General features: G+C 44.8%; 1 protein-coding gene across 1 annotated transcript in view; it reads left to right on the plus strand.

The window, feature by feature from the left end:
- Nucleotides 1-9,970: 9,970 nt before the first annotated feature.
- Nucleotides 9,971-24,994, plus strand: part of HEATR4 (HEAT repeat containing 4) — a gene marked incomplete at its 5' end in the record, with an annotated part of 35,315 nt that continues 20,291 nt past the window's right edge. Inside the window, 9 exons of the mRNA XM_082647391.1 lie at nucleotides 9,971-10,851; nucleotides 11,795-11,985; nucleotides 13,010-13,150; nucleotides 14,669-14,872; nucleotides 16,220-16,363; nucleotides 20,223-20,384; nucleotides 21,263-21,423; nucleotides 22,049-22,153; nucleotides 24,441-24,559. Coding sequence (XP_082503517.1) covers nucleotides 9,971-10,851; nucleotides 11,795-11,985; nucleotides 13,010-13,150; nucleotides 14,669-14,872; nucleotides 16,220-16,363; nucleotides 20,223-20,384; nucleotides 21,263-21,423; nucleotides 22,049-22,153; nucleotides 24,441-24,559 — 2,108 coding nt within the window. The remainder of the gene's footprint in view (nucleotides 10,852-11,794; nucleotides 11,986-13,009; nucleotides 13,151-14,668; nucleotides 14,873-16,219; nucleotides 16,364-20,222; nucleotides 20,385-21,262; nucleotides 21,424-22,048; nucleotides 22,154-24,440; nucleotides 24,560-24,994) is intronic.

The following is a 24,994-nucleotide window of genomic DNA, read 5'->3' on the forward strand; positions in this document are numbered from 1 at the left end:
GAGGGCTGTGAAGAAGGTTAGAAACTAGAGTCCCTCTAGCGGCAGGCTGCCTACCTGCAGCCTAAGGCCTCATGGGGCCGAGCAGCCTGCTATAACTCTTTGGAGGGCCGCGAAGTCCTGCCGATCAGTGGCCGACCTTTAAAAAGCAAGAGCGAAAGCAGACACACAGGAACTTTATGTTGGGAAGAATTTTCCTAGTTTTGCCTCTCAGAAGTTCTTTGGCTCGTGCAGCGTGGGCTGGACCGGGCTGCCCCTGAAGGAACCTGGCACTTAACAAAGTGTCCAGTCTCCAAAATTAATGTAATAGGGCAGGGCGCGCCGGCCGGACCCCGGGCCTCTATGATGTAGGAGAGTGCGGCCGCCGCTGCCTCCTGCAGCCATCCGCCCGACTGGCTCCGACGTGGGCCCCGGGCCGACCGGGGCGACCCCGGTCTCTGGCCCCGCCCCCAGCCCAGCTGCTAAGGCAGACGGCAGCTGAGGCAGCGCCGGCCCCTCGGCGGTACCGAGCCCCTGAGCCTGCCCGGGATCCTGTGGTGGAGCGGGGCAGCGAGCAGCCCTTGGCGCGCAGCATTTGCTGCACGCAGTTACTCTGGGTGACCGGTTACCGTGAGAACCCCAAAGTGGGAAGGTTAGAAAGGCGATTAGCGGTCCTTCTCCGCCAACTGTCCGACCGGCGGTGGTCCTCCAGAGGAGAGTGAGGTAAGAGGTGGATCAGACCACGGCCTTCTCCCTGGGGCCCTCCAGGCCCTCCGCAGCCTCCTGCCAGCAGGTGCGCTGGGGAGCCCCAGGACAGGCTGGGGGCTGTGTCCTGTAGGGCTTCAGAGCCCTTGCCAAGAATGCCCACTGGCGGGGCCCAGGCCTTGAGGCAGTGGTGAAGCTCTCCCCCACGCCCGTCTCTGCGACCTAATGGCAGCGGTAGTCTGCCTGTGTCGCAGTCTGTGGGACCTGACCTCCGCCTTTTGGGCGGCCTGAGGAGCCTGAGGGCCAGTTGGGTTCTGGACGCCTTGCTCCCTCAGTGATGACGGCTGGTCAGGGTCTGGGGACCCGGCCCTGAGGGTGAAAGTTGTGCCTTGGGACCTTGCCCTTTCAGGCCGGAACAGAGAATAACATTTGTTTGGTGGAGATTTATGAGAACATCGTTACCTGACCTTGACCTAACCTGACCTCAAGAACAAAGGATCTGGGACATCCCTGGTGGTCCAGTGGGTAAGACTCCCTGCTCCCAATGCAGGGGGTCGGGGAACTAGATCCTGCAAGCATGCTGCAACTAGGACCTGGTGCTGACTAAATAAATACATAATTTTTTTTTTTTAAAAAAGGATCTAACATCAAGAAGTTTGCAACTAACCACGCCCCCTCCACCTTTCCTATAAAAGGTCTTTGCTGAAAGCTTTAGGGGAGTTTGGGGTTTTTAAGGCATGAGCCACCAATCTCTTTGCATGGCCCTGCAATAAACCTTTCTCTGTTCCAAACTCCAACGTTTTGGTATTGTTTGGCCTCACTGTGCGTCAGGCACATGGACTTATGTTCGGTAACATTAATTGCCAGAGGAGTGGACTGGAATTGAGTTTTGTCACTTTGTTGAGTAATTCACACCAGCTAATAATCATGTCTTTTCTTTTAAAATGTGCACCATAAAAAAAAAAAAAAAAAAAAGACCTCCCTGGCGGTCCAGTGGCTAAGACACTGCCCTTCCAATACAGGGAGCATGAGTTCGATCCCTGTTAGGGGAAGTTCTCCATGCTGTGCGGCACGGCCAAAAAAAAAAAAGAAAATAAAAATAAAATGTGCACCATGGTGTTTTGCTTGTATGTTATTTGTCTATTATGATTATTTTTCCACACCATTCCACAACTAAGGGGCCTGGCGTCTTACTAGCTGTGTGACCTCACTTTCATTCCTTATGGGTGTAAAAACAGCCAAATGAGGTAATAGTTGTTATTTTGTTATCTGGACTCTTATATTGCTCCATTTAGGCAAACGTTATCTCCCTCTCGCCCTGGACTGCTCACCTTTTCCCACTATTTCATAAGCTATGGGTTCCATCCAGTGGTGAATTTTTCATCAAACTTAACTGCAGGCCCCTTCCAAGGCCTTGTACTTGATTTTACATTCATGAATTCATATCCTTTCTATTAGAGAAACCTGCAAATTGTATAAGCTTCAAACCCACAAAACCTGTGTTTGCCTCTGCTCCTAATAAGGCCACCCCCATGAGCTTCCCAGACAAGACTTTTTACCTAGTTTCAAATGTTCTCCTGTCCTGCTGGTCATTAATCATGCAACTCCCTTTAGCTCTAATTACTTTTGTACTGGTTCTGTGGGATACTTCACAGTGTATTTTGTGCACGAGACTCAAACTAAAGACGGTAAATAATAATAGCTAACTCTTAATCCTTACAAGAACCTTATGAGAAAATTAAGGCCCAGAGAGGTGAATTGATTTGCTGAAGATCACACAGCTAGAAAGTGGAAATGCTGGGATTTATACCTTTGCAATCCAATTCCAGAGCCTGTGCTCTGAACCATTATGCTTTGTTTCTCACATGATGATGTCCTAGTTGAGAAGATTTGGGAAACAGACATTCATATACTGTTGGTGGATGTACACACTGGTATGAGCTTTTCAGAGCAACCTGGTTAAAAATATTTAAAAGATGCATTCTCTTTGACTCACAATTCCACTCTAGAAACTTTGCCTAAATAAACATTCATAAATGTGTGTAAATATTTGGCTATAATAATGTTTACCATATCGTTGTTTTAACAGAGGAAAAAGAAACTAGCAAGATAAATTTGGTTTAGTCAATTTGATTGTAATGCAGTAATACAACAGAAGAGATGTAGCCATTAAAAATGATATAGCAGAATATGATGAGGAAATTTTCATGACATTGAAAGCAGGTAGAGAACAGTTTGTAGAACTTTATATATATATATATATATAAACATTAAAAAAAAAAAGACTAGTAGAAAGCTACCCTAAACTGTTGTCTCTTAGGCTTTGGGGTATCATGAGTAGTTTTAATTTTCTTCTTTGTGCAGAATTTCTATCACCAAAAAACACATGGCTTTTATAATTAAACAGGGTTGTTTTTTTTAAACTGTGGTAATATACAAAGATAAAATTTACCATTTTAAAATGCATAGTTACTTAAGTACATTCACATTGTTGTGCAACCTTTAACCCTATCTCCTTTTTCATCACCCAAACTGAAATTCTGTACCTATTAAACAACTCCTCATTCCTCCCTCTCTACCACAGCCCCTTGGACATCATTATTCCACTTTCTGTAGCTATTATTTGACTATTCTAAGTACCTTAGATCAGTGGAATCATACAGTATTTGTCCTTTTGCGTCTGGCTTATTTCACTTTGCATAATATCTTCCAGGTTCACCCATATATGTAGCATGTACCGGCATTTTATTCCTTTTTAAAGCTGAATAATATTCTATTGTATGTATATACCACATTCTGTTTATCCATTCATCCATCGATGGACATTTAGGTTGCTTCCACCTTTTGGCTGTTGTGAATATGCTATGAGCATGGGCGTACAAACATCTGTATGAGCCTCTGCTTTCAGTTCTTTGGGTATATACCCAGAAATGGAATTGCTGGATCACATGTTAATTTTAATTTCTTGAGGAACCTTAACCAGTGTTTTTGTTTTTGTTTTTTTGCGTTACGTGGGCCTCTCGCTGCTGTGGCCTCTCCCGTTGCGGAGCACAGGCTCCAGACGTGCAGGCTCAGCGGCCATGGCCCACGGGCCCAGCTGCTCCGCGGCATGTGGGATCCTCCCGTACCGGGGCACGAACCCGCGTCCCCTGCATCGGCAGGCGGACTCCCAACCACTGCGCCACCAGGGAAGCCCTTAACCAGTGTTTTAATATTTAATTTCTTAATTCTTTCATTCATTTCATCTCAGAGAACATGTCCTTTCACTCTTTTGTGAGGGACCCAGAGTCTGAGCACAAACTGAGCCCTGGTACTAAAGTTAGTGTTCAGGTTGGTCAGCAAGAGATGGTAACCACCTGAATAGCACAGCCCCAGATCAACGAGACAGACAGAACATTATGGCCAGAGATCTTCTTTACTGTCAGGACAAATTAGTTCTCTTCACAAGGGGAAGCCTGAAGACCAGTATTCTGTAGGCCTGGAATTTTATTATTAAAAATATAGGACCTGAAGAGTCCCCTTGTAAAAAAAATAGTGTTATTGGCTGAAAACCTAGCCAGAATTTGGGAAGCAGGGGAGATGGAACTGAACTGTGTGAAGGAAGGAGATTAAGCAGGGGCAGAGACGAAAGGGGAATGGGAAAGGTCCCAAAGACACTCATTCTGCTTTACCGTTTGTTCTGTCAACCTGGTGGTCTGAAGCATGCCAGAGCTGGGTGTTCATGTGTTCCCTTGCTCTGTCTCTTTCTCAGTAGGACTTATGAACGAATGGTGGGGCGGGGGGGTGGACATTGAGCTGCATAGACCTAGAGGTTTATTTTTCAAAGGATGACCAAGAAATCCATTTTGCCACCAATCAGTGAATACAATGCAACTTCCCAAAGTTCAATTTACAAAGAAGGAAATTTAATAAATAGCTGAAGATACCCCTGATTGAACCCATAGTTTCTCTGAGTAGACTCATGGAATTCTAAAGAGGTGGTTGCCTAGTAACCAATATAAGCAGCTTTGGAACCTAAAACTAAGGAAGGTTTAAGATGGAAGAAACTTGCTTCCCTTTGAAGACTGTGTGTGGGAAGCCACTTTGAAGGTAATTTCAAAACACTGCTGCTTCACCAGTATGTGAAAGGAGCTTATTAGCATCAGATGAATGATAAGAGACAGACAGAAGTAGTTGAAAATATTTTGGATTAAGTGTCAAAGTATCAGTGTGTTGCTTCAGGTACTAAGCAGTGCTGTGATCTTAGTCACGTCTGCTCTCCAGACCTTGGTTTTGAAACCTAATATAAAAGAGTTTTAACAGATTATCTTTATGGCAGCATTTCCAGAGTAATCTCATGAGACAGCAGTGTACCTGTATGAGTGCATGGCAAAGAATGGGAATTAGAAAGTAGAGGGGAGGGAATTCCCTGGCAGTCCAGTGGTTAGGACTTTCACTGCTCTGGCCCAGGTTCAGTCCCTGGTAGGGGAACTAAAATCCCCCAAGCCACTCGGCATGCCAAAAAAAAAAAAAGAAAGAAAGAAAGAAGAAAGTAGAGGGGGAAAAAAATGAAGGGAACTTTCTGTTAAGAAAGAGGCAGCAGGGAATGGTTAAAGAAGATGTGGCACATATATACAATGGAATATTACTCAGCCATAAAAAGAAACGAAATTGAGCTATTTGTAATGAGGTGGATAGACGTAGAGTCTGTCATACAGAGTGAAGTAAGTCAGAAAGACAAAGACAAATACCGTATGCTAACACATATATATGAAATTTAAGAAAAAAAATGTCATGAAGAACCTAGGGGTAAGACAGGAATAAAGACGCAGACCTACTGGAGAACAGACTTGAGGATATGGGGAGGGGGAAGGGTGAGCTGTGACAGGGCGAGAGAGAGTAATGGACATATACACACTAACAAACGTAAGGTAGATAGCTAGTGGGAAGCAGCCGCATGGCACAGGGATATTGGCTCGGTGCTTTGTGACAGCCTGGAGGGGTGGGATAGGGAGGGTGGGAGGGAGGGAGACGCAAGACGGAAGACATACGGGAACATATGTATATGTATAACTGATTCACTTTGTTATAAAGCAGAAACTAACACACCATTGTAAAGCAATTATACCCCAATAAAGATGTTAAAAAAAAAAAAAAAGAAAGAGGAGCAGGGACCTCCCTGGTGGCGCACTGGTTAAGAATCCACCTGCCAATGCAGGGCACACGGGTTCGAGCCCTGGTCTGGGAGGATCCCACATGCCGCAGAGCAACTAAGCCCACGCACCACAACTACTGAAGTAGGCTCTGAGCCTGCGCTCTAGAGCCCATGAGTCACAAATACTGAGCCTGCGCACTACAACTACTGAAGCCCACATGCCACAGCTACTGAAGACTGCGCACCTAGAGCTCATGCTCCGCAACAAGAGAAGCCACCGCAATGAGAAGCCTGTACACCGCAACGAAGAGTAGCCCCTGCTCGCCGCAACTAGAGAAAGCCCATGGGCAGCAACGAAGACCCAACACAGCCAAAAAATAAATTAATTAATTTTAAAAATACTTAACTTAAAAAAAAAAGGCAGCAGAGAGAGGGTATTTGAAATAAGCCAGGTTAAAAGGCTGTGTTCCCTGATCCCACTCTCCCCACTAACCAAACTTCCTTCACAAATCTGACAGATACATTTTGGAGCTATGGTTTCTCTAAATTTAATGTGTATAAAAACCTCTGAGAGCTTGTTAAAATGCAGATCTTCTAAGCTTCAATTGCAGCCCACTGAATCAATATTCTAGAGTGTGGGACACAAGAATATGCATTTTAACAAACTCCTCAGGTGACCTTGATGCAGAAGGTCCTTTAACTGTATCTAACAAGCACTGTCACAGAAGCTGACTGTCCCCTCTTGGGCCCTTCCTCAGAACTTCAGAATCTGTGGATGTAGATCAGAGTGTATTACTTGTCTAAAACGCTCAGAAGATGGGACTTCCCTGGTGGTCCAGTGGATAAGACTCCACACTCCCAATGCAGGGGGCCCGGGTTCCATCCCTGGTCAGGGAACTAGATCCCGCATGCCGCAACTAAGAAGTCCATGTGCCGCAACTAAAACCCCGAGTGCTGCAACTAAGAAGATCCCACAGGCTGTGACGAAGACCCTGCGTGGTGCAACTAAGACCCGGCGCAGCCCAAATAAATTAAATAAATAAATTAAAAAAAAAAAAACAACCTCTCAAGATACTGTGCTAAGGTTTATAGCCTTTCCTTCTGTGGCAGTTTCCACTGCTTTAGTAACAGAAGGAAAGAAACAAGATATTTCTCCTTTCAGCATGCATTATTTAGCCCACTTCAACTATTTCTGCAGAATAAAGGCAACAGACCAGGGGGTGAGGGTCGGGGACTGGGAAGTGAACAGAAGAGTGGAACTAAATTTGGAACCTCTGAGATAGCATCCATTTTGAGTCTGGATTTTTATATCAGGTGTTAACTGGACACATGTGGCATAAACCTTCGAGCCCCACTCCTGCCTGTCTAGCCAAGTTCCTAGAAATGCAAGAGATAATCTGGTGGTTGCTGCTTACCAGATTACAGGGCCTGATCTGCAGTTATGCCAGCTTTGAATAACTGTAGGATGCAATTTATTCAATTTCTTATGCTGTCAGTGCACAAAAGCACGCGGAACCTGCCACTCTGCTTTTGGTTCTTAAGGGCTATTTGTTGGGAGGGAACCCTGCCTCGATGTTAGTCCAAGTAATACTTAAGTTTGGATAATATGGAGCTTCCAAACTCTGTTTGTAGGTCTTTTCTTCCCTCTCTTAATTGCCTAGGGCCCCAGTATTCCTAAACTTTTCCCTAAGTGCCCAGTGCATCTACCTGTGGGGCCCCAGAGACTTGCCTTCCAAGGACAATACTCCAGGCTCTAAATCAATAACAATTCCTCACAGTTATGTAATACTTTGCAGCTTGCAGAGAACTTTCATACATGTTCCCTAATTTTGAGCTTCATATCAACACTAAATTAGAACAGGTATCAGACTCTATTTTCAGATTGGCAAACTAAGGCAAACCAGGGATATTAAATCGTTTAAACATGGCTGGGAAGTGCAGAACCTGGCCTGACACTTGTCTTCTGACTCTAAGTCCGTCCAGGACAGACCTCTTTTGACCAAACCTTAGAACATTTTGTCCTGTCCCAATTCCTTTACAAAAACATATCTATCATGTGTTCATCCTTTTTCAACAAGCCATTATCTTAGATGATGATAACTATTCCTTGAGAATTTATAATAACTGATAATGATAACATGGTATTCTTTCTGTGATGATAGCATTGTAACCAAAGATTCTGTATGTCACAGGCTAAAGGGCATATATCTGGGGACATCCCAAATCATTCCATATAGGTAGTCATCTTAGGGTGAAACCAGTCCTCATTCTGTTTTTCAAGTGTTTAGGCTCAAAATGCCCCCTGACTTAGGAGCAAGATACTGACACACTGATATGTTAAGAATAAGATGTTCTATTAGGCAATACACAAGGCAGGAGAACACTAATATTGTGTTCATCTCGCAGTTCATTTTCAACCAGTGAGAGTAGACACTGTTTAAAGAAAAACAGCACCTTGTGACCACCCTCTAGCCTTGCCCTAATTTTTTTAGGCTGACTTTTAAAATACTCAGTGCCCGGTGGCCATGTTGCCTTTGTGACTGTGAAGAGATGGAACGACTAAATTTAACCTTATGTGCAAAAATTCCTGGAGGGACATCACATTAATCATATGTGACTTAATGTGAGTTAGGTCATTAATTCTGGCCTAGTGACATCTAGGTAAAAGCTGACCCTTAACAAAAAGACACACCAAGAGGACAGATTTAATACACAGAAGACAATGGAATAAATCAAGCCCTAAAAAGAGAAGGTACTGTGCTGGGTGTTGTGGAAGAGAGAGAGAAGAGTCAGATCCAGGCTAAGGGGTACCTTGTGCACAGGGCAGGAAAGGCAGGAGTTGGCACTAAGCACAACAGAATAATGGTCTCACCTTCATGCTTGGGGCAGAGGTTGGGGGGCAGTGTCACCTGCCCCTGGGAATGGCAAGGCCAACAAAATGAGTGGTATGGAGCCAAAGCCAGTGTGGCACAGAAGTTAAGTGCTCTGGGGTGGAATCTGGCAGCTGACTTTGAAGCCTGGCTCTGCTACTTATGGCCTATGTGATCTGAAGTAATTTACCTACCTCTCTGAGCCTCAGCTTCTTCCCACAGGCAATAAAGACCATAATATCACCCCAGTGTAAAGCCCTTAGCAAAGTACCCATAATTGTCAATTATTATTATTAGGCCAAGGAAGTGCTTCAGAAGGAAAAATTTTTAAAAAGCACTAACTCTGGGCAATTGTTCTCTACAGTGTTTTCCATGCTAGCTAAAACCTGGAAACAACTTGCCTGATAATTAAGAGCTAAGGTGATTTACCTATTTGATAAAATATTCTGTAGCTGTAAAACATTTTAACAATGAAGACTATGTAACAATATGGAAAAGTACTGGGTGACTCTGAAGGACAACAGACTGGAGACGTGGTCCTTACGGTGCAGTTAAGGAGCCAAATATTTAACGATGTGAGGTGTCACAGGGTTAAAAGTTAAAATAACTGGAATGGACTAGGAGTGATTTGTAAATCTGTGTATGACAGGGAGGCCTGGATAGGTCAAGAAAGAGTTACGGAGTAGGCAGGAATTGAGCTGGGCCTGGAAGAATGGACAGAATTTGTGTCAAGTATGGAAGAAAGGCTTCACATGGCACAGAAGGAAGAGCTACTTGTGGAGGGAAGAACACTCGGAGAAGAGCTAGGAGAGTCGAGAGGAGAGGTTACATGTCAGGACAAGGTCATAAACTGGGGTCATACTCAGGGAGAACCCTGAATGCCAGGCTGAGTTGTCTGAACTTTACGCTGTAAGTTCTTTGAACAGGGAGGAAGCAACTTTTGGGGAAAAACTGGAAACCTGGGATACTGCTGAAAAGCAGTAATCCCTCATAAGGAGATGAGGGTCTGAGCTTTGGGACAAATGTGAGAACTGGAAGCAAAGGTCTGAACAAGGACCATTTCAAATGTTGCAGCATTTCTTTCTTTTGTCTTTCTAATTCCCATGGCTTCCCCCCTCCCCTACCTGTTCTCCAAGTTCTTTTCTTACTGACTGCTATGGGCTACCAATTTCTACTGACCTAGAGCTCTCACCAGTTCTTGCCATCCCCTTAACAGGTGCCTGGTCATGCCTCCAGGTCCTCCTCTGGATCAGGCAGTGTGGAAGGAAGCATTTGCTGGGAAACAATGACTAAGACCGAGAAGGGAAAGACCTTTCTCTCCCAGCATTTCCGTCAGTCACTCCCCCCACGGCTGGGATGGGGCATGATTTTCTCCTACTTAAAACCAAGAAACAAGGAGGAGTGCGCCTCCGTTTCCAGTGTGCCTCCAGTCTTCCACTCCAGCCCGCAGCACTGTGCAAACCTCAAGAACCAATATTTGAAACAGGCAGCTGCAAACCTCACCTTTTCTCGGGAGGTGGTGCAGCAGCGAGGGCTGGCCAGCATTCCTTACAGCCAAAACAGCTTTGACCATCTCTACGATGCAGACGGCATCATCCAGCCTCCCCAAGTCAGGAAGCCCCGAGCTGAGAAGCCCGTCAGCTTCAAGTTCCTGGATTTTTCAGGTCCCTCAACAAGGGTCACCTCCCAGGCTATGAAGACGGAAAGCTCTGCCAATCTTAAGAAGCTGAAGAAATCAAAGCCAGCAAGCGCAGTCCAGGAAGCATCTGGTCCTCTCAGTCTTCATCCAAGCAGGGAGCTAGACGTGCTGGATCTGTCACTTTCTCCAGATGTCTACCTGGAGGAGAGGGAAACCTGGCTTCCCCCTTCTGAGAAGGAGGCCAGAGCATGGCAGGCTGTCGTGCTGGAAAAGCTTAACAAGCGCACTGCCCGATGGATCCAGAACAAGAGTCCTCTGAGGCCTGGGGTGTCCCCCAGTAAGTGGCAGAGCTTCTTGCACCAGCAATACGACTGGAGCCACATCCGGGATGAGCTCACTTCCTCCAGCGACCTGGAGCTCTTGAAACAGCTGGAGGAAGAAGAGACAGCAGAATTTGAGGATCGAAGTGTCGTTCTGCCCACCCAGGAGGAAAACAAGCCAGAGCTGCTGCTTCCTGTCTATTATAGGTAGACTGGCTGGGGCCTCGGGCGTGCCTTTGAGAATCCCTGGCTCCCCTTCAAGGACTCCTGGGTGGCCTCACACTCCTTATTTCAGAACACACTGTCACATTAACCTCTTGTGTTTTCCACCACCAACCTGCTAAGATTTCCACAAAGTAAGGTTTCGCAACCTCAGCACTCCTGAGGTTGGATAATTCTTTGTTGTGGGGCTGGTCCTGTGCACTGTAGGATGTTTAGCAGCAGCCTACTGCATGCCAGTAGCACTCTCCAGGTGTGACAACCAAAGATGTCTCCAGACACTGACGCATGTCCCTTTGAGGGACAAAGCTGCTCCCAGCTGAGAACCACTGCCTTTAAAGGAATGGGTTCTCAGCCTTTCCCAGCAGACTGAGCCATTCTGCTGTTCCAGGTACTATCCAGGTGCTCCTAGAAACGAATCCATGGTGGGAGTGAGGAAGGCAGAGACCTCATGAGGTTTGGTCCTGCCTCAGTCTGAATAAGGAGCCAGTGTGTCAACTGACTTGAAAACTGACTGGCGCAGGATGGAGAACTAAACAAGCTTAGAGAAGAGGATAACTGCACGTTTCTCACATTGCTTCCTTTTCATTTATAACTCTAAGGAAGACTGGAGCTATAACATCCCTGATTCCTAAAAGTGAACTAAAGATAAGTGGAAACATTTATTTATTCATCTATTGGACAAATATAAATTGCATTGCCACCACTTTCCAGGCACTCTGCAAAGTGCTGGGAATACAATGTAAATGAAACCGACACGGACCTATCCTTTAAAGAGCTTACAGTCTGTCCACTAAACAACCACACACATAATAGGTAAAGTGAGGTAATGTAGGAGGTGGGTTCCCTTCCCCAAGTCCATGCACCCTCTAAGGGCACCAGTTTTAAAGCTACCCGTCCCCCCTTTTCTCCCCATGTCACTCATTCCAAGATTGCCCAATTACTTGCCGCAAGTGCAGACAGTTGAAATCACACCTGGCATCAGTAAGACTGCTGAGGACATCGATGGAAAGGGGAGCATCTACCAGCCCCCAAGGCAGAGCCACTTCCGACAGGTGAATCCCCGAGCTGGAAAGTTTGCTTACTCCACAGACAACACCTTTGAACAGGAGATTTACTTTGGTAATGGAGCTTGGGCCCTGTAGTGGGGGCCTAGGGGGACATGGAGCAGGGAGGTGGAAGGTAGCTGGGGGATAACACAGTCATGGGTGTGGATGAGAGGCCCTGGATGAACCAAGTGTTCATGTTGACACTTCCTGGTTACTAGCACATGAGGTTTTTTTTGGGTTTGTGGGGTGGAGGCCGGGGACAGGGGGTAGGTATCTGATAGGAAGGAAACTCTTCTTCCTCTTTCCCCTCTCTCTATCCCTTTATGTTTACTAAAGAGGTAGTGGAGGTAGGATTGCAAAGTAAGCAAGATTCAGCTTTGGGAACAACCTACCTCTTCTCTGTTCTCCCTTCTCTCACTGAGATAATTCCCCCAATGAGGTGCTGTGTTGGAAAAAACAACCACAGGCTCTGGAGATCTGAGCTTAAATCCTGGCTTAGCCCCTTCCTACTAACCTTCAGCAAATTATATAAGCTGTCCAAGCCTTACATACCTTATTTGTAAAACAATATTAACAAAAATGCACTTTAAGTAGACAAGAAATATAGTGCTTCTTGCCCAATACCCATGAATGTCCACTACCTTCCCCTTCCATCCTGCTACCCTTTAGATGCCTGGGCTTCCAGGATACACAATCTAGGATTGCACGTTCCAAGCTGTTTATTCTTCCCTACCCTCATCTTGTTCCGAAACTGCTTTCAACTGAAAGTCTTCTTAAAATGTTTAACAAAATTATTCAGACAAAGGTATTTATGACTGATAAGAGATGAATTAGGTAACCCTTCATTAGTATCTAGCTTTTCATAGCGGACAATGCCTGTAAGTTAGGTTCTGACTTGGCTTCCAGGCTTTTATGAGGCCACCAGGTCATACTTCCAAGCAACAGTCACCTTCAAGGGATGCCCCCAGAGCATGGTAGTCATGAGTCCTAGAGGCTTAGAGTAGGGCAAAAGGAAACTTGGTTGATCCTGGTGACCAAAAACCCAGGAAGAGAGGAAGGAGGCGGGTTCTAGGGACTCATTATTTATCTGTTCACAGATAAAGTCCAGATCATCCACCAGATTGGTGCAAAGAGAGACCAAATTTTCCTGGAAAACCTCAATCGATACAGCAAGCAGCTATCTAAGGTCTTCCCTGAAACCCCAGAAAGGTGGACTTCCCAGCCAGTTCCTGAATCATGTAAGCACGAAGCTGATAATGGGGGTAAAGGTGGATGTAGGGTTAGTTCTTTAAGGTCCCTGTTTCATAGGCTGGGACACCACCAGCATCTAGGTGAGTCCCTTCCTACTAACTAAAAATCATCTCATAAAATTATAAAATACTAATTGTAACAGGAAAAGCCTTTGTGGCCCATACAGCTGAAATGAGATGGAACTTAGTTGTAACCAAGTGGTTTAGGGCCAGTAATTCCTAATAAGACAGATCTCACCTTAATGCTTCCAAATGAAGTACATCAAACCCCTGATCTAGCACTCTGCCCTTTTTCCTTGGGCTGGCTCTACCCTCCCACTCCATTCTCAGGCCCATACCTGCTTCAGGCCCTAGAATCAACCTGTGTTTCAAATTTCTGTTTCATGAGTACATCATCCTTCATTCTGTAAGTTAGGTAAGGTAGAGGGAAAGGAGTTAACCAAGAAATAAACTTATGAAACAAAAAGTGCCCATCCTCGGGCTTCCCTGGTGGCACAGTGGTTGAGAGTCCGCCTGCCGATGCAGAGGACACGGGTTCGTGCCCCGGTCCGGGAAGATCCCACATGCTGCGGAGCGGCTGGGCCCGTGAGCCATGGCCGCTGAGCCTGCGCGTCCGGAGCCTGTGCTCTGCAACGGGAGAGGCCACAACAGTGAGAGGCCCGCGTACCGCAAAAAAAAAAAAAAGTGCCCATCCTCCAGAGACTACGTCTCCATTCCCCATGACTCTTTTTTTTGCAGTGTCACTGTTCAGATGGGCCCACTGGTGTGCAGAAACTAGCAGCAGTAGTGAACCATTCTTTTTCCTACCAGCCCCAAACCTCTGTCTCTAGTGCTGCCTGGCTCTAGAGGCAATAGCCACTAGAGCAGAGGAGGTGCTAATGATGGCAGATGTGGGCAGCTTCCACCAAACTCACACAGCCTCCTCCTTTGTTGAGGGCTACGATTATAAAGCAGTGAAGAAAGCATGTAGCAAAGCCTTGGGTTGGGTCTTAGCAAGTCACCTCCCAGGGCTTCAGCTGCCTCATTAAAACTGAGACACTAATCATTCCTATAGCAAGGCACTCGTAAACACTTAGCTTATAGCACCATTCCTCCTCCCAAATTAAAAACATTAAAAAGAAAACAATAAATTAGGAATTAATGGCCAATTACATTCTACTTTAAATGGCAATATATCAAGTATTGAATTTTATGAGCAAACGTTGTTACATATAAACATATTTATATTCCTAAAGATTTATTAAACTTATAAAAAGGCTTATATGTATCTCAACTTTTCTTCCCCAAATTTCTCTGCTCCATCATCATGGCTTTATCATGTTTGTAGTCAGGACTTGTCATAACTCCCTATGGGACTTGTACTCAGTTTCCTACATAATCACAGGAAAGTTGGCTCTTGACAGTTTTGTTTTGCCTTAGTGCTAGCCAGGAATAGGAATGTGATGCTGGCTGGGGACACACGCTTAGGGCAGTGGGCAGAATACCTCATACTGCTGCCCCGCACAGCTTGCAGGCCTGTGAAAGGAGCCAGGCGCTGGACAGCTCTGCCCATACCGGCCAAGGATCTGCTGCTGCAGGTGGGTGAGGAGGACATGCCCACGAAGACCAGGAGACTGAAGAAGCAGGCAGAGTCACTGAAGGAGAATGTGACTTGGGAACTGGTGGTCCTGCGGAGGATGCTGCAGGAATGGAAGATGGCCTGGGCTCTAAGTGAGTGAAGGGGGTGGGGCGGGCGGGGGTCCTGACATATCAGCATGTTATTTGTGAAGGAGGAGGTTCTCACCTTGGACTAGTGTTTCTCAGTCTTTGAAAATCCATCCCTCTCTTGTGAGACATAAAAATCTGGTTGCCTCATCAAGGTTAGACTAGAAAAGAGCTTTTCACACAATGACAGCTGCATTTATCTAGATACTTTTTGCACGGGCAGGTTTTACATCAGTAATTTGTGGAAACTCACTATGCTGAGAACTCTTCACAGGCCGAGACCCTATCTTACTGACCTCTGAAACTTTACACTCAATGAGTGATGCGTGAAAGAAAGGCTGAAATGTGCCGCCCAAGCAATGGAAATGCAGTGATCAAAAGAAGCTTCAGTTGGCCGCGGTATATGCAACCCTTTTCCAAAATTCATTTGTAAATTTGGGATTATCATATATTTACTTTGCCTTCAGCGATATGGGAATAGAACGCTGAGTGCCTGGGACAGAGGAAGGGCCCAGCAAGGAGTGTTGAAAGCTGCAAGATTTGAGGACTCAAGGGCTGCTGGCTTTCAGAACATGAAAAACTAGTTTAGTTAGTGCAGGAAAAAGAGAGGTGATTCATCACATAAACTGGTTCAGGTAAACAAAAAGAGAGTTGAAAAAGAGATTCTGAGTAAAAGCTACCAGTGGGGAGCACCTACAGGTGGTGGGAGCACTGAAATAAAAGCTCCAAAGCTATAAAGAGAGCAGTTAGCAATAAAAGGAAGAAGCCCTTGAAAGCCAGATGGAAGAGCCCTAGAAGTCAAGGAAACCTAATGATAACCACAACCATTAACATGTGAGCCCTTATTATCTTGCAGGCATTTTGCTAAACACTTTGTCCAGTTAACTCATTTAACACTCAACGTAACTCAATACAATGGGTTCCAGCATTATTCTCATCTTACAAATGAGAAATCTCAAGCCCAGTGAGGTTAAGTAATTTGTCCAAGGTCACATAGCTAGTAATTGCGATTCCAAACCAGGTATGTCTGATGACTAAGTCTCCTTAACCGCTATGTTTTATTGTACCTAACTATTTACCAGGTGATAACAATAAAGAGTTATTTAAGCCAAAAAAAAAAAAAAAGAATATAGGATGGGATTAGGAGTTTTGTTTGGGAACTACCTAAGAGGGTACATGGATCATCAGAGAAATAACTTCCCTCAGGACAGGACTCCATCTCTGGAGCCCTTTATTCTTCTGAACTGTTTTGCTTGAATTGTCCTAGGGGAAGGGGACTTCTTGTCATCTGCCTGCAGCACAATATCTAGCCCTAACCAGGTGGTTCTCTTCTAATTTTCCTCCTCATGGTAGTCATCGAGTGGCACCATAAGACAATAGAGGGCCTGCTGCAGAGCTTGGTGGACATCCATGATGACGTCCGCATCCAAGCCATCATCACTTGTGCCACAGCTGCTTTAGAACGGCCCCGTACTGCCATCAGCCAGGGGGACTCAGGTGAGAGCCAGAACTGGACTGCTTGAGAATATAAGCAATTCGCAGAGCCATAGAAATTTTGAACTGGCGGAGACCCTGAAGCTTATCTGAGATCATTTCACAAAATGGAAACCAAGACCCAGAGACTGGCCTGAAAAACCAAGACCCATCTCTTATCAGCAATAGAGATGAATTTAAAATTCCTGACTCCTAGTCTAGTGCTTTTTGCATGAATTTCATCACCCTTTGATGATCAGTAGCTTACAAGTAAGTTCACATTGTTCTACCTTGAGAGATCCCATTCATAATACCCAAAAAGTATGTGTATGTGTGTGTGAATGCACACACTTTTCTCCCGACTCCACTTTAGCGCTTCTTTTGACAGCACATCTCAAACTCAACATGTCCCATACTGAACTCATCACCCTCTCCACAGACCCCTCCCCACATTCCACATCGCAATCGGCATCCCCACAATCCATGCAGTTTCTGAGCTAGGACCCTGGGAGTCATCCTGGATAAAATCTTTCCTCTTCCCACAACCGATCGACCAATAAATTCTACAGATTCTGCTTCCTAAACATTTTTTTTATTATGAAAGAAATATAAAGTGTCATTATCAGTCAACACAGAGGAGTATAAAAAGAGGTGGGACTTCCCTGGTGGCTCAGTGGTTAAGAATCTGCCTGCCAATGCAGGAGACACGGGTTAGATCCGTGGTCCAGGAAGATCCCACATGCCACAGAGGAACTAAGCCCCTGCACCAAAAATACTGAGCCTGCGCTCTAGAGTCCACAAGCCACAATTACCGAGCCCACGCAACTACGGAAGCCCGTGTGCCTAGAGCCCCTGCTCCACAACAAGAGAAGCCACCGCAATGAGAAGCCCGCGCACTGCAACAAAGAGTAGCCCCCGCTCACCACAACTAGAGAAAGCCCGCACGCAGCAAAGACCCAGTGCAGACAAAAAAATTTTTAAAAAAAGAGGTGATTACCTTCCCCCAACTCACTTCCCAGTCCCAATCCCACCCCCATGCCATTCCCCAGGGTAACCAATGTTTAGTTTGGCATTCCACCATTTTCCCTATGCTTTTACAAACATATGCCAACATACATGTGAGCTTTTCTATTTATTACAAAAATGAGTGCTGAATTTTACCAGCCATTTTCTAGTTTCTTCTCCTTTAATTTGTGGATATAATGAATTCTGTTGTTAAACTCTTGGAAAAAATCCTAATGGATCTTTCTTTCACTCCACTGGGTTTGATTTGTTAATATTTTAGAATATTTTACTACATTTGTAAGTGAAATCGGTAGTTTTGTGTTTATTTATACTATCTTTATCAAGTTTTAGTTTTTACTAGCCTTTTAAAATGAATTAAGGACTTGGCCATTTTCCCCAATGGTCTGTAATCTTTTGAAAAAGAAATGTCAATAGTTTTTTCTTTGCTAGCAATAAGCAGTTAAAAAGGAAAATTTCCCATCTACAAGAGCCAGAACTGTAATCTACCAAGGAGCTGGCTTAACAAGACACAGGACCCAGATGACAGAAACTATAAAATGCTGCTGAAAGGACATAAAACCAACTGACTTACTAACCCCCAAGTACCCTCTCAGATACCACCTTTTGTGAGAAGCCTGGGCTGATACTTCTTCCTTCTCTGCTGATGGTAGCATCTTTTTAAAATTTTTATTTATTTTTAATTTTTGGCTGCGCTGGGTCTTCGTTGCTGCGTGAGGTCTTTCTCTAGATGCAGCAAGCGGGGGCTACTCTTTGTTGCGGTGTGCAGGCTTCTCATTGCGGTGGCTTCTCTTGTGGAGCATGGGCTCTAGGCACATGGGCTTCAGTAGTTGCAGCACACAGGCTTCAGTAGTTGCAGCACGTGGGCTCAGTAGTTGTGGCACAGGGGCTTAGTTGCTCCATGGCATGTGGGATCTTCCCGAACAAGGGATTGAACCTGTGTCTCCTGCACTGGCAGGCAGATTCTTAACCACTGCGCCACCAGGGAAGTCTGGTAGCATCCTGATATTATTCTGCCCTAACATTTATCATTCTGTCATAATTGTCTGTTTACTTTTCTGCCATCTCTACCAAACAAGGAACTTCTTAGAGGTGGGAACTAATTTTATCTCTACAAAGTTGTCAGGTTTTTAAAGTTTCATTTCACTTATTTCCTGTCTTCTGAGTTCCAGATATGGGCATTTTAACTCCAGGTTTTCAAATTTGCTGCTCCCTCTGCTGGGAAACTCTCCCTCTCCCTCTTTACCTGATTAACTTCTATACATGCCCTTCAATTTTCAGCTAAGGTATCACTTCCTCTGAGGAGTCTTCCCTGCCCCACCACCCAGACTTGGTTTGATGTCCCTGCTAATATGCTTCCACATGTACACATCCTTTATTTTAAACGCTTATTTCCTTGGGTATTAAATGGGATGATGTATGTTAGTGCCTGGCACATAGAGAAAACCTTCAATAGGTGGCAAGAGATATTATCTTATCCCCAAATCTTCCACATACATTAGAGAATACCTTTGTCTTTCCCTTTCATGTGATCCCTTTCCTGGGTGTCTAGATTTTGATTTTGTCTTGTTTCCTCCCCACAACTTCCCAAAGAAAATTATCTTACTCATTATTTCTTGAAATAATTGACTTCTGTCTGTTCCCCTGAAATGCACATATTTCCACCTAGCCCGTTCTTAACAGATGGCACAGTGGCCCACAGTAGTAGCAAAAAGGACAGATCAGAAATTCTAAAACCTTAGCTATAGAACTAGCTCTGCCACATCTTGGGAGGTCAGTTAACCTCTCTGAACTTCAAATTCCTTATCTATAAAATGAAACTAGTTGTGGACAAAAGGTTAACAAAACACTTTCCCCTCTTACTTGAGAAATGAGCTTTAGTTAAATGCCTACCTGTTGTCCCGATAACCTGATAAGGATAGGAACTATCTTTGCAGGCAACATTGCTTATGATAAAAATGAACCCTGACTGATAAATTACATCTGGACTGGGAAGAACTGTAAGTGAAATATACATGCCTGAAGGAGGCACCATCCTTTGGGCTCCCATGAATGCTGTAACTTGTCAAAGCATGCCCTTTGAGGACCTTGGAATTATATCTATGGAGTTGTTCTATAAAAGAGATAATAACTCCGGTGGAACATAAGACACATACCTGGGGATCGATTCCATGCTCCTGAACTGTCCCCAGAAGGCTCTATGGAATGCTAGACAAACCACCTCAAGAACTCTTGCCAAAAGGAACGCCTGATGCTGTCCTGTTGGCAAACTATGCTTCCATCCTATTTCCTTCCAAAGATTAGTGCCATGCGTGGCCTATGATAGTCTTGTGAGACTGTGTAGTTAAACCTGAAAGGACTCCTGCAATACACATATTTCAGGTGAGCTCTGCAGTCATACCTGCCTTGCCTACTTCAATGAGGGTTAGAAGACTGAATGAGATAATGAATATGAAACACCATATAAGCAGCAAAGCACTACCTAAATATATTTGCTATTATTATTAAAAGTACAAAAATATTTAAATAGGTTGATTTTCATCACTAAAACTAATGGTGATGGTCACCATAGTCTAGCTGGAAACATTCTCCTTTGGCTTGAATATAGCTCTGTAGAGGCCAGATGATAAAGGATTGGGAACAGGAATACCCAGCACAAAAGTCAGCCTTAAAATCCTGCCCATTGTAGGGGCTCAGCTAAACTCTAATTATATTAAGAAGCAGTAAGCATGTGCAACTGAGACTGAGGTTGGCCACCATGTGACTACAGGAACAAGTTCTGTTTCAGAGGAAAGCAAAGGGGCTAGCTAGCACCCTCTTACTGGCTTTCTTTTGATCACAGACAAGGAAACCGTCAAAGCTCCACCTATCCAGGACTTGCCAGAGGTTCTACAGGCCCCCCTAAAGGCTGCTCTTTGTGACAAGAACGCCAGTGTGCGGATGGCAGCAGCAGTATGCCAATATGCCATGCAGTCAGATAATCTTCTTGCCCGGGAAATCATGCAGACTGCCCTTTTGAAGGGTGAGTAACTCCTTCTTACTTTTGACCTGGAAATATGGGGTAAAGAGAGGACACCTCACCATCAGCTTTTCCTAATCCTTTCCTCTCCACCATCATGCTCTATGATGTCTACTGTATTGGGTCTGGGCTTCCATTTAGATACTCAGAGATTTGTTCTTCCCAGGTACTTTACAAAATAGGTACACTGCCACCTAGTGGTACCTGGGCTAAACGTTTCATAAGTGCATTTGAACAGAAACCATGTCCCCTTTCATAAACCAGATTTTCAATTGAAAAGATAATGTAATATTAAAGAATACGTTCTAAAAATTTTTTAAATCACTACTTGAACACATCTTGCTTCCATTTTTGCACATGAACTTACAGGCATTGTCCACAAGCATTGCTGGAGTAATACAAGCAGAAAGGTTCTGTCAGATGATAGGCCCAAGGTGCCCAAATGCTCTGTCTGAAAGATGTACCTGCTCCTTGCGTGGCGGCAGGGGTGGAGGACAACTGGCTGACCAGTTTGGCCTTCAGCATGGAGATACTCAACGATTTAATTCATCTGTCTTAAGAAAGCCTCCACTCCAGACTTCCCAATCTCTAGTGAGGGGGACAACTGTATCTCTCACCCAGGCCGGGAAGTGCCTTCCTGCTGTTACCTAACAAAAACATATTAGGATTTGACTTTGCAGGTTAAGATTTTCAGTCTATATTTAGAACCTTGATACAATCCATTTAAATATGATTTAAATAAGGATTGAATTTTGAGACAGGGGGCAGAGGGAAGTGAGATATCAGGCAGGTAGCAGCCTTGTGTACCAACCCAAAGGCTGCTCTCTCTGTGGGGAGAAGAGATCGCCATTCTGGACTCCTTTTTCACCCCACTGTGGCAGGTAATAGCGTGGACAGCTGGGCTGCAGCTCAGTGCCTGGCTCTGGAAGGTGCTGCCACTTACCCCGTGATTACGAGGATCCTCCATCAGCTGTTTAACAAGAAGAATGAGGACACTGAGCAACAGTCTTGTATGCTCTTGAGCCATCTAAGTGCAAAGACAGTATGTGTCCATTACGGGGTCAGAGAAAGAAACCGAGTTTGGGGGGAACAATTGGGTCTTTGAGGTCGGTGCATGTAAGGAACTGAAAATGCAGGTGGTTGGATAGGGATCATCTCAAGCACAGGTAAAACCGGACTAAGTGTGGGTGAACCAGCGTGTATACAAGGAAGAGTGACAACAGCTAGCTGAGAAAGGTGAGAAAAGTAGGCTGCAGATGGCTTTTAACTGTGTAGGCAAGGAAAGTTGTGATATGCAGAATTTGCTTCTGCTAGAAGTTTACCACTGAAAACTACACAGACCTACAATTCTGTTTACTTCCAGTAGAAATGTGAAACTCACAGATTGAGGCATATACAAATCATTTTAGGGGGAAAGATAGTTAAGAAGAGAAGGTCCTAGGAATTTTCTGTTCAGATTACTAAATCTGTATATTGTTCCCCAGAAATCAGTTGGCTTGGATGGAAGAGTGCCCCATTGTAAACCCACTCTCCTTTGCTAGCAGCGGGCATCTCATGTGTTTGTGACATTAACTATGCTGGATGCCAGGTTAGGATATAACTTCTTCAAGGCCCCATCATCTCTAAAAGTGATCTTGGATATCCATACACGTCTTCCATTTCCTCAGACCCTGATACATACCATGCTTGCCGTGGAGCTGAATAGCCATCAATGGAAAGACCGGATTGTAGCCTGCCGAGCTCTCTCCCAGATTGGTGGAAATGTCAATGTGGTAAGCCTTCTCTTCCTGTGTTTCCAGGACAGAAAGTCTAAGCAAAACTGAGCTAGGAGGGGTCTTCCCTGGTGGCGCAGTGGTTGAGAGTCCGCCTGCCGATGCAGGGGACACGGGTTCGTGCCCCAATCTGGGAAGATCCCACATGCCGCGGAGCGGATGGGCCCGTGAGCCATGGCCGCTGAGCCTGCGCGTCTGGAGCCTGTGCTCCACAACGGGAGAGGCCACAACAGTGAGAGGCCCGCGTACCGCAAAAATAATAATAAAAAAACTGAGCTAGGGAGCTCTTCCACTTTTTGCTGCTATCTAGTATCCCATTCTTGCCACACAGATCTCTGTTCCCATACTGCTACCTCTTACTCCTAACCCATAATTCTCTTCAAATGCCAGCATATCGTTCTATTACTTAAGACACTGCTTCTCAGCCTGGTGGCAGTCCACAAACTGTTTGTAACCTACCTACAATGAAGTAAGCAAGAAAAAAAAAAGAGAAAAGTTTAGAAACTTTTATAGTAATTTGACATTGCCTCCACATCAAGGTACTTTTATAAGTATCAGTCAATACTGTCCCTACTTTCAAAAACCTGACATTAGAGTTAGAGTAACAAGACTAACATACACAAATGATTCAAGAACAAGTGATAAATGTAATGTACTCAAAACTTTTCAGAGAGAGATTAGTGTGGGCTGAACCCATCAGTTAAAGTTCTGTGAAGGAAGGAGTGTGGGTCAGCTGAGCAAGACTTGGGACAGAACTGAAAAAAAGACTTCCAGGCACGGGAAACCCTGACCATCATTTAGGCTTTCACCTGACCTCCTTCTTGCCATTATTTTAAAATCAACTTCAGCTGTCCAAATGGGATTTTTCCCTTCTTCCTATGTGCCACTATCTTTTCCTTATAACACTAAGTAACTCCAAAATGGCCCAGAACACTGCCATTCCCACGAGAAGAGAGCACCCTCCATCCTGACCCTCACATTTTGATGTGGGAAGCACAAAACCTGGCCATTCAGTGTAATCAGTATAATTCTAGTCTGGGTTAATTCTGCCTCGACTGCCATAGTAGTACCCTGCTGCTAAAGTCTTGGACCAGCAGCATAGGTATCACCCGGGAGTTTGCTGGAAGTGAAAAATCTCACCTCTGGTCAATTCAATCAGAACCTGAATTTAACAACACCATTTTAACAACATCTGATTAATTTGTACATTCACCTCCTCAGCACTTGTTACTCAGGATGGCCAGCTGAAAGTAAAAAGCCATGCAGAGCAAGCAGGGGACGGGGTAAAGATGAGAACCTCACATCAGACTGCTGGGGTTAAGCAATATGTCCATCAGTCCTTTCACTCATTCAGTAAGCAAGCAGTTTCTGACCACATCCTACACGCTGGGCAGCATGCTACCACTGGGGATGCAAAGATAACAGAAGTAGCTGTAGAGTATTATGGGGATTTCCTATTGCTTACAGAAGGCAGAGGAGAGTTCACTGAGGAGATGCTTTTTGAGTTCAATCCTAAAAGAACAGGAAAACATCAGGTATCAGATAGGGGTGGAAAAGCGAGATGTTTCAGGCAGGGAGAATAGCTTTGGGCACATTACATAATCACCAACTAGTAATCTTCGTCCCTTTCCCTTTGAGAGATGTACTAACACATAGGGTGGCCAACTGTCCTAGCTTGTCCAGTACATAGGACTTTCAGTACTAAACCCAGGAAAAGTCCCAGGCAAATTGGAATGAGTTGGTCACCCTACTAATGTATCACTTTCAAATTTTAAGAGTCTCAAGTACAGATATAATACAGTAGTTTAAAGCGTGAGCTTCGGGCTTCCCTGGTGGCGCAGTGGGTAAGAATCCACCTGCCAATGCAGGGGACATGGGTTCGAGTTCCTGGTCTGGGAATATCGCACATGCTGCGGAGCAACTAAGCCTGTGCACCACAACTACTGAGCCTGCACTCTAGAGCCCATGAGCCACAACTACTGAAGCCCGCATGCAGCTACGAAGACCCAGCACAACCATAAATAAACAAATAAATAAAATAAATTTATGAATAAATAAAGCATAAGCTTCAAAAACAGGCCTGGGTCTGAGTCCTGGCTCCAGCACTCAGCAGGTTAACCTTGGGCAAGAAATCTAAGCCTCCATTCTGTCACCTATAAATGGTAATATCTGCCTTATGGGATTGTTTGGGAGGATTACGTGACAGGTAGAAATACTTATTAGCACAGTGCCAAGTACAAAATTGACTTGGTAATAAATGGTAGCTAATTATTACACCTCTGTGTAGGATGTGAAACATAAGTTGATCCAGCTGATGTTGGGTGACTGGAATAAGAAAGTGAGACAAGCAGCTGCCCAAGCTCTGGGGCAAATGAGCCTTGGGAAAGAGGTGCATGACACAATCAGGTAAGACCTTGTCAACATGGAGAAAGAAGCTTTTTTATTCTTAAAAGTGTCCAGGGAGCCTGGGCTCCAGCCAGCCAGCATTTGTTAAGCTGCTCTGTCTGCTCAGCATTGTATAGATCCCATTGCAGAATTTTTTTGTTTTTAATAAAATAAAACATTAACAGCCCCTACAGACACTAACAATGTAGCTAAGGGAAGAGTCATTAATTGAATGCCCGCTAGGTGTTAGGCACTGTTTTAGATGTTTGAGAGTTCAGATGTATGCCATGATTCTGATTATACAGGCAAGATACACAAATGCCTAGCAAAGTCAAGTTTCATGAAGGATGGGTAAGACTACGTAGGCAGAGAGAAGGTAAGACCTTCCACACTGGGAGCCAAATACAGAAATGAACATGGCACATGTGAGGGCAGTGGGGAAGAGAACTTGACTGT

Source organism: Grampus griseus (genome assembly GCF_964374135.1).
Source record: "Grampus griseus genome assembly, chromosome: 2".
In the NCBI taxonomy this organism is placed as follows: Eukaryota; Metazoa; Chordata; class Mammalia; order Artiodactyla; family Delphinidae; genus Grampus; species Grampus griseus.